The sequence below is a fragment of the Ciona intestinalis genome, chromosome 7, assembly GCF_000224145.3.
Source record: "Ciona intestinalis chromosome 7, KH, whole genome shotgun sequence".
Lineage (NCBI taxonomy): Eukaryota > Metazoa > Chordata > Ascidiacea > Phlebobranchia > Cionidae > Ciona > Ciona intestinalis.
Window position 1 is genome coordinate 281,222 of NC_020172.2, and position 9,266 is coordinate 290,487.

The 9,266-nt window shown below is 35.1% G+C and overlaps 2 protein-coding genes across 2 annotated transcripts in view; one reads left to right on the forward strand and one right to left on the reverse strand.

Annotated features, from left to right (window-relative positions):
• Nucleotides 1-2,141, reverse strand: part of LOC100180448 (peroxisomal membrane protein PEX14-like) — a 6,922-nt gene extending 4,781 nt beyond the window's left edge. The window contains exons 1-3 of the mRNA XM_009860618.3: nt 1,943-2,141; nt 316-423; nt 69-154 (exon numbers count right to left, since the gene is read on the reverse strand). Of these exons, the coding sequence (XP_009858920.1) occupies nt 69-154; nt 316-423; nt 1,943-2,099 (351 nt within the window). The 5' untranslated portion in view covers nt 2,100-2,141. The remainder of the gene's footprint in view (nt 1-68; nt 155-315; nt 424-1,942) is intronic.
• Nucleotides 2,142-3,181: 1,040 nt separating this feature from the next.
• zf(mynd)-13 (zinc finger (MYND)-13) overlaps nt 3,182-9,266 on the forward strand; it is an 11,109-nt gene continuing 5,024 nt past the window's right edge. The window contains exons 1-11 of the mRNA XM_018812585.2: nt 3,182-3,498; nt 3,821-4,456; nt 4,681-4,974; nt 5,128-5,277; nt 5,621-5,814; nt 6,418-6,533; nt 6,873-7,053; nt 7,599-7,770; nt 7,988-8,137; nt 8,472-8,585; nt 8,944-9,051. Coding sequence (XP_018668130.1) covers nt 3,229-3,498; nt 3,821-4,456; nt 4,681-4,974; nt 5,128-5,277; nt 5,621-5,814; nt 6,418-6,533; nt 6,873-7,053; nt 7,599-7,770; nt 7,988-8,137; nt 8,472-8,585; nt 8,944-9,051 — 2,385 coding nt within the window. The 5' untranslated portion in view covers nt 3,182-3,228. The remainder of the gene's footprint in view (nt 3,499-3,820; nt 4,457-4,680; nt 4,975-5,127; nt 5,278-5,620; nt 5,815-6,417; nt 6,534-6,872; nt 7,054-7,598; nt 7,771-7,987; nt 8,138-8,471; nt 8,586-8,943; nt 9,052-9,266) is intronic.

Here is a 9,266-nt window from a genome sequence, read left to right on the forward strand (position 1 = left end):
ATACCTTTACATTGACTATAAAAACGTTACTTATCTTGTTGTTAAACTTCAAGTTAAATTGTTCTTACCTTATATATTGTGAAGAACGCATAGACAAAACCCCCAATTACGATTGCCATTGAAGAATATGCTTGAATGTTCTTCCATGCTGAAACTAAACAAAATCTTTTTTGTAAAGTATTTTCTAAAAAGAGTGTGTAGGTTGCATACACAGATTTCTTACAGTTGATCCTTATTCATACCCATATGGTTTAGTAAGGTAACTAAATGACACTTGTACGTTGTACACTAAAGTATTACATAACATGAAACCACCTGGCTTTGGAGGAACAGCATTAACTTGAGTGAGTTGAGTGATTGGGATGGGTTGGCTTGATATATTTGAACGTGAAACTGCAATTTCTATCTCATTCTCAGTCAAACCTGGCAAAAAAAATCAGTGAAATTCCTGAATAATTACAAAAGTAAAGGTTGTCACTCTTATATTAAATTCACATATTCGCAGTTTACCTGCATTTTTCACTAAGATGACTGGTTTATTATTGTTAGTTACACAATATACACAAATTTATTTGTTAAACAGAAAAAGAAAAAATGTTATGAAAGGACTTTTAATAGATGTAACAATCTTATTGTAATTTGGTTTATCGAGAGTATTGTAATGTAAATAATGTTTACACTATCCACAACAGGTGTAAAACTTTAGATATTGGACTGCACAACTAATAAAGAAATTAAAACAAACCCTTTTTATCTAAAATAACCACATTTTACATTTTGATAGATGTACATTAATATAATATAATAAAAATATACTAACAATATTATAATGGGCTATATATATATATACATAATTTTTTTTTCAATAAAAATTTAGAAGTGGAGTCCCGACCCCTGTTACTGAGATTACCCGTGCTGTCAGCACTGGCGTAAAGTTATGGGGTTGCAGGGTTGTCTGGCAACCCTTTGATTTTCTCCGGACAAACAATGCGTAAGGAATTACGTTCGACCAAACGAAGACGCCCTTATTACTGCGCACAAACTTCGATTACATTCGTTAAAATATGTCAATACCGGTGCGTCATTCCTACACAGGTGCGTCCAACTGGTATTCAAACTCGTGTGAATTGCCATTATGTTGTACAACGTGTGAATTGCCATTATGTTGTAATCAATTGCCAGGTTCAAACAACCGCTATTATGATGCAATGAATCCTTGTGTGAATCTCGGTAATACTGCCGCTGGTGACCAGTGAAAATTTTGGTCTCAAAATGTTCCTTACACCTCCCTGATACTCGCTGTATAATTTTTAAAAAAACTCGGGCGTTGTTTCGAAAATTAACTTTGAAAATGCGCAAAACCATGCTGCGTCACCGTAATTCGCCAGACTTGTGTAAGGTTAACGATATATATTACGTCACAATAGCAATATGTTGCGTCACAGTAGTGACATATTACGAACGTCACAGCACGTTATGGAAACCTACTTATACCGACGGACGAGTCTTCGTTTGTACGATAACCCCAGACTCAGGCGGGCTCGACGAAAGTCACGTACGACATAGCCATTGTGACATCACTCGCTGGGCAATCGGATTCAACCATTTTTCGTTACATGGACTTGCCGAACCCGGAAAATTTTTATTTCGTCCCATTCCTAAGTAATTCTGCAGACGCTTACGTTTGTATGTACAAAGCACATATTTAAAGGGTTGCAAACCAAGACTATTTCCCCAAGAGGGGGAAATAGCCGGGGGAAAATAGCATAGCTGGAGAGGGGGATAGTTACGGGTGAAATAGCAAGGGAGAAATAGTCATGGAGGGGAAACAGACGCTGTTGCCCCGCTAAGGATTAAAATGTTATTATATACTTATTTATTAAAGAATAAACCTCTAAACCTATAATATGTTTAAGTCTAAATACAGAGACATGTGACATACCTTTGCTTACTAGGAATTTTTTTTTCTGATCCAACGGACTCGATTGTGTTTGTGGATTTTGAAGAAACTTCACAGCAGTGCTAATTAAACTTTCCCTGGGTGCAGCCGGTCCCAATTCTGGTACATTTTCCGGTATCCCACCATTCTGACTTGCCATTATTTATATATGCATATATGGAGCAGCCTATTTATAGTGTCTGAATGGTGTCTGAAAGTTATGAATAAAATAAACGAGTGGATGAATGTTACTTATTGATACATAGGACTTTAGGAAGAAGTATAGGTACACAATTTCCGTTAAGCAATACAGTGGCCAGTGGGTATCAAAGTATACGTTTTAAGATTAAAATTTTGACTGGTTAACAGAGGCAAAATTATTTTGATGCAAAAAAAAGTTCTGCAGTTTTCTTGTTTACTGTATAAACTAAATTCTGCCAAAACTATAATATTTTATAAATGACGTCATATATAGTTATGTTACCGGAGGAAAATTAAGTCTGAGTACTATGATTAAATGATTTACTGGCTGGAAAGTTCATTTTATCTCAGGAGTGGAGATTGAACTAGTTTTACCCTTTGGCAGGCCAAATGACAATGGTCAAAAGTTTACATAACCTCATACGAGTATGTCTAGTAAAGAGTCAAGAAAGTGCATTTGTGCAACGTAGCCTTTTGTTGATGGAACAAGACTGCCATTTTATGCCTAATTTGGAGAAAATTACCCAACAAAAGTTCTGTAATCTTGTAACAAAAATAGCTGTAGAACAACGCAAGCAGATTTTTCTTTTAAACGCGCGTGTCTAGGGGTGTTGTCACATGAAAGTAATAACCCTTCCTCTTATTGGATGTCGCCATAGATATCATATTCGCCATAGATATATAGATGTCGCTGGTTGCTATGGAAGCTTGGTGCAAATGTGAATCAAGTTTGTTTTTAATGTCTACACGTTTGTTGTGATACAATACAGCTGTAATGTGATGCGCATTTACTCCGGAAATAATTGTATTTGGGGCAAGCGAAGGCACTAGTGAAAAATCCTCTCGTACATAGCAAAATAGGCTGTTGGAAAATGTTAGAGGTTGGTGGTTGGGAATTGGTGGTTAGGGGGTTAGTGTTTATAGGGGTTAGTGGTTAGCAAATAAGGTGGGGGGGGGTTCTTCACTAGCACCCAAGTGAACCATCATGTTTTACACATGACAGTTAATTTTATTTTAAAAGTTAAACGTTTTAAAATTAACGTATTTTCATACCAATTTTAACAACAGGTCATTGTGTAGATAAGGAAATGCCTTCGATATCACCTGATGGTGAAAATATTAAAGAAAACACTTTTTTACGATTAATAACATCATCGGACCACCGTGGCTATGAAGGCCAGACTGTTTTATCTGGAAAGTTTTCGTGGCCTTCTGGTGCCTTGTATGAGGGTGAATATAAAGAGCACCGAAGACATGGGGCTGGAAAACAAACTTGGCAAGATGGTTCAACGTATAAAGGGGAATTTATGAATGATATGAGACATGGACAAGGAATACATAAGTGGGCATCTGGAGAGGTAATAATGTCTGATGTAAATGATAGCATAGAATTTAGAACCACACATGGTAACCTAAGGATATAACCTAAGGAAAATTGTGGGTTATGTTTTCTTGTGCAATAAAAATACTTAACAGCAGTAGGTAAATGCACTAATCCAGTAATCACTAATTGTTTGCCTAAATTTGTCAGTCATACAGATAAAAAACAACTACTTATAGAGTTGCATATTTTGTACTGGGTCAGCAGGTGCAAGGTGTATGAAATGGAATACCTAGGCGTGGAGCATACATACCTCCAAGTACCCTTTACACGAAGAAGTTATATATGTTTTTACATAGATATATGAAGGCAGTTTCTACAAAGACCACATGCATGGTAGTGGTAGATACACATGGAATGATGGATCTGTCTATTCCGGAACTTTCTATCTTGACCGCAAGGAAGGATATGGGTGTTTAACTTTCGTGAATGGTGATTTGTTTGAAGGCCTTTATAAATCTAATGAAAGATTTGGTCCTGGCATTTTGACATATGCAAGTAACACTGGTTGTAAAGTGCAAGACATTGGATGGTGGTTCAGAGATAAGTTAATAAGACTTTGCAGTGAAGTAAATGGAGTGTTCAGCTTGACAGATCATGATGAATATGAATATTGTGAAGATGAGACACATCATGAAATTAACTTCAACGAAGATGAAACTTTTGTTCAAGATGCTTTACTCGCCGACGATGTAACTTCATATAATTTCCAATCATCTCAGTTTAAATTTGCATTATCCTCTGATAACACAGCCTTACCAAAAGGCATTGAATCATATTCAAAAGATTTTGAACATTTGCCAGTGACCAGTAAATTAAAAGAGGAATTGAACATTGCTTTTTTCGGTACTTCATATGATACAATATTAAAAGATCGACGAATTCCCATTAAAGCATTTAATAATTCTGTTTTGAGCAAGAAAATCCAAAAGCATGTAAGTTTCACTTGACTTCTTGATATTAGTATGTAATTATGTCATACTTGTAAGTTATAATTGAAACTAAACTATACATCATATTTTGTTAACAACCAACTATAATTTCTTATTATGCATAATTTTTTTTTCTATTTTAATTGTGACGTATATTTGAAATTATTTGTGCAAAGTGACTGATAGTTATCTATACTAGTTTGTTTAATATTTCATTTAATTTTTAGATTCATACTCATCAGTTTGCCGAGAAGCATTTATCATTTTTTCCTGGTGATGTCTTAACTAAAGAAAGATCAAATTTTGAGTCTAAACCTGGGCCTTTAGAAGTTGCTTCTATGCGACTTATTGTTAGTAGTGCTGAAGGTGCAACCCATAAAGTGTATTCCATACTTAAGTCTGGTCTTGTTAATCCTAATGTGTGCGATAGAGGAGGTAGTGTTGCTATTGTTTCCGCTGCTACTAACTGCCACCTGGATGTGGTGAACATCTTGCTTGACATGGGTGCCAACATTAACCAGGTAAAATAGTTTAACATACCTTTAATTTGGCTGCTTAATGTAATATTTCTGGGTGTTGGTGTACTTGCCCAACTCTTGTTTAAATCCCAGGTTGGCTGACCTCATTGTAGGACTTAGGACATTACAGCATAAAATAACTTATATTCCACCCAGGTGAATGATGAAGGCATATCAGCTTTAACAGCCTGCCACATTTTCTATTATCCTGTTGATCATTTTAAACAAAATCTGACTGATAAATTGTTCAAAAATGTTTTACCAAAAAAGAAGAAAAAAGTGAAAACTGGAAGAAAAAGTAAAAAGGTGGTTTGTTTGTTTTAGTGTTTCTCAAAATATTTAAAGCCATGACGCACTTTAATCTTAGATGTTATAATTTTGTCTGCTTAAAATTGTTCTTTAACTTTAGTTAATTAGGAAAAGTAACACAACACCGTGATAAACTGGTTTACAATTATTTTTGTCAAAATTGTATTTAGTTTTTTAATATATATTACTTCCCAATGCTTTTTTATCTAATGTAACAAAATTTTTCCGAACAAAAAATAACATATTTTGTTTAATTTCGCTTCTAAATAAACATTGACAATTTGAAATTCCGTTTTAGTTTTATTATTTATTTAGTTGATACTGTTGTATCATTTTGTAGTCATGTCCAAGCAGCCCTAAGCATATTCGTCGATTGTCATTCTCTGAACACCGGTCTCCATCCCCTGATAGTTTGTTAAAGCGAAGAATGACACTTGCATCTCCAGTTCTTTCTTCATCTGATGATGACAATGCATCTTTCCTTGATGACATCAGTTCAACCACTTGTATTGAGATGTGCAAAAGTGATTTAAGGTGATGTTTGAATGAACGTATGGTGCTTATTTATCTTTGTGTGATAGGGCAACCCAAAGTTATAGGGGGGACCTGTTTTATACACTTCATGCTCATGGCTGCTGTGACTGCTTTTCTTTAAAATAACGAATTACTGACTTTTAAATTAAGACCCATATATTGACAATAGTAGAGGCATCCAACTTTTACCCCTTGACTTTGATTTCACAGCGATCACTTTCGGCTGCGGTTACAGCATATTCCCGAACAATTTTAGACACCCGTGTTGGTATATACTTCGTTGCATCACAGGTGTCTAAAGCTGCTTCCTAGTCTGGATTATCTAAGATTTTGACTGGCAAGAAATCAAACTGTTCCGTACTCACGGTTATAGTAACTGTATTTTCTCGTTCATATAGAATATACGTGTCTCGTAACTACTTCGTTTGTTTATCGATGTCATTCCATTCAAAAAAAAGAGTTTTAGGTGTGCACCCGCTGCAGTATGGAAAAGCTATCGCGAGACCTCAAACATTAGAGTCAGTAATGGGGACAATGGAAATTGTGTGCCTTAATACAACCATTGGCCACTACATATTCATAAATGAGCATTACTTCTTACAGAATCCTGAAAGGTTTACGGGTTAAGTCAGCTGATAAAATAAGGAAACAAAAAATGTTGGAGTTTATGGCGCCACCAAGTGATGGTTCAAGTGAAGGAGCTTCAAAAACATCAACGGGTAAATATTGGTTTGTGTGTCATGCATGCTGTGCTTATCATATGTTGTAATGTCCAAAGGATTGTATAGAATTCAAGGGTCCTTTTATTGACTATGTGAGAAGTTTACAATACCTGTTAAGTTGACAGTATGCGTAATTATGTTTAATATATCACTTACATGCTTATATCTGAAAAATTGTTTAGCCTACTGCACTACACAGATATTTTGTGGTAAATTTGCAAGTTATATCTGACTGTGTTGGATTCCTCAAATGGCATTTCTTTTACCCTGGTTCTAGTGCATAATATTTGGTGTAAATATCCCATTCGCCAAGTGAATTTTTACACCATGTTCCAGAATTGGCATTTGAATCGAATGAAAATGTCTTCGATCTTGAAGCAAAAGTTACTGATGATTTGATTGAACGAACAGCTACATTGTTAAGTCGAAACGAACGAGCCGTTAGTGGAGTATCAACAAGGAACGGACAAGCTATTATGTTGGGCACTGCTGGTGCTTTGGCTGTGTGGAAAGCTGAGTATGTTGCTATGATTCCCTTATTTTAACACATGCGCTGAATATAAAAATGTCAGTCTCAGTTTTCCACTGGTTGTCTCTGAGTTTAGTTTTTTTTTTGTGTGAAGATTTCAACAAAAATAACACTTTTATATTCAGTTTTTGTCAAGCAAAAAAAAGTCAAAAATCTTATGTTCATACAATCCTATAATTTGTGGGTGTTTTAAGCATTTAAAAATATAAATAGTTCGTTTTTATGCCAATCACAATTTACTTTAGGGCAAACCGCACATCATGTTTAACCATTATGTTCGATGTCATTAAACTTTTGTGAGTACTGTGAGTATAATATGTTACTCAAACACACAAATGTAAAAATACAAGTTTTCCCTTGGTATTTTTCGCATACAAGTCACATGTCCTTGTAACTGATAGTTTTCACTATTTATTCATGTCAGTTTCATTCCAACAACATTGTGCTTATAATTCTTTTTTGCTCTGTTTAAGAAATTTTAGCTTTTTATTTAATAAAAGAAATATTTAATGTTGTTTAAATGTCACACACAGACACATCCAGTTAAGGAAAATGATGGATGTATTGCTGGTGAGGGGGGCTGATCCTAACATTGGGGGAATACCCTTCCCCCCATTGTTGTTTGCCGTGAAAGCATCGGATGTCGATGCAGTTTCCTCGCTACTACGTAGAGGAGCAAGAACCGACTTCAAACTTTCTGATAAAGTAAGATAAGTTATTTTATTAATAACGAATGAATGTAACTGTTACATGGCAGAATACATCAGTTAAATTTAGTACAATAATGGTACAATAAAGTTTAATAAATAAATAGAGTAGGCTATTCACATTTGTCTTTATAAGAATACAAACTAAAGCTACATTACAATGTGCTCTTTCAATAAACAACATTTCTTTGTATTTTTATGTTTATATGTTACAGCTTGGTGGATACACAGCTCTTCATATAGCCAGCGGTATGATGTGCCATGAAGGAGTAAAGATTGTGGAACTTTTATTACATGCCAATGCTGACCCTAACACGTGCGCTCTTGAAAAAGTTACCTTGAAGGAAAAACTTCAACCTCGCATGGTACGATGTTTAGATTCAAATTCAAACCATAGCTTGAATTTCGGCTCATTGTATATTGTTGGCACTTTATCAGTAGCATATATCAACTTGTACTTATTAGTTCAATCCAGGGATATACAAGTCATATTACTGCCAAATCCAGTAACTAGCTTATACCATGTCTGGTGCTTATATTTTGTCTAGCATAATGTAACCAATGTTTGGACTGGATAATTGTATCATGATTCCAAATTAAATTAAAATCTGTCTTTATAACTTTTAATTAGAGCTTAACTTGAGTTGAAAATTATATATTGAAGAGGCGTATACACCAATACCACTATTGTTGATACAGGGCAGCACAAAGTTGGATGTTAAGTATAATACAGATGATAATAAAATGATGATGATTCATGATGAAGGTATCACGCCACTTCATGTAGCTTCTCACAGGGATGATAATTATAAGGTATACTAATTCTAATCTTTTGGTAAACTTATTCTGTTGAGTTATATTTCCTCTGATTGTAACGCCTGTAGCTGTTTGAGTGTTGGATCAAGTATTGTGACCAATACGATTGATGATTATTTCATTTTCTTATAATAGAGGTATAACTAAAAGTTGTGCCGAGGTGATGCTGGATGCTGGGCAGTTAAACTAAGTTAGGATGTGCCAAGCCGAACCAGAGCGCCACTTTTTTTCTTTTTTTTAGCCGAGTTCTAACCAAGCAATTGCCATACTATTTCACATTTAGACAACCGGTAAAAAAGACCCCTGTTGAGAACTTTAATATCATGTTTTTGATGAAGTTGCTTCATGTTCACAGGATGCATGTTACATCACTCACTTACTTCTTGATAATGGAGCACAACCTGATCGTATCTGGATGGGTCATTCACCTCTATCATTATCCATTGCATCTGGTAATGATCTGGTAAGATGCCACCTAATTAAATTAACATCTTAGTTTGTACACTTCAAAACTGTAGCTCAAAAGTTATGACATACAATAATTTTTGAGCTTACTGTAATAAAACATTTTCAACTTTTAAATAATTTTAAGAACATTTTGTCCGGCGCCGTGGCGTAGTGGTTAGTGCGCCTGCCTGTAACCATTAGGTAATGGGTTNCAAGGCTTGTCGCTGCTAC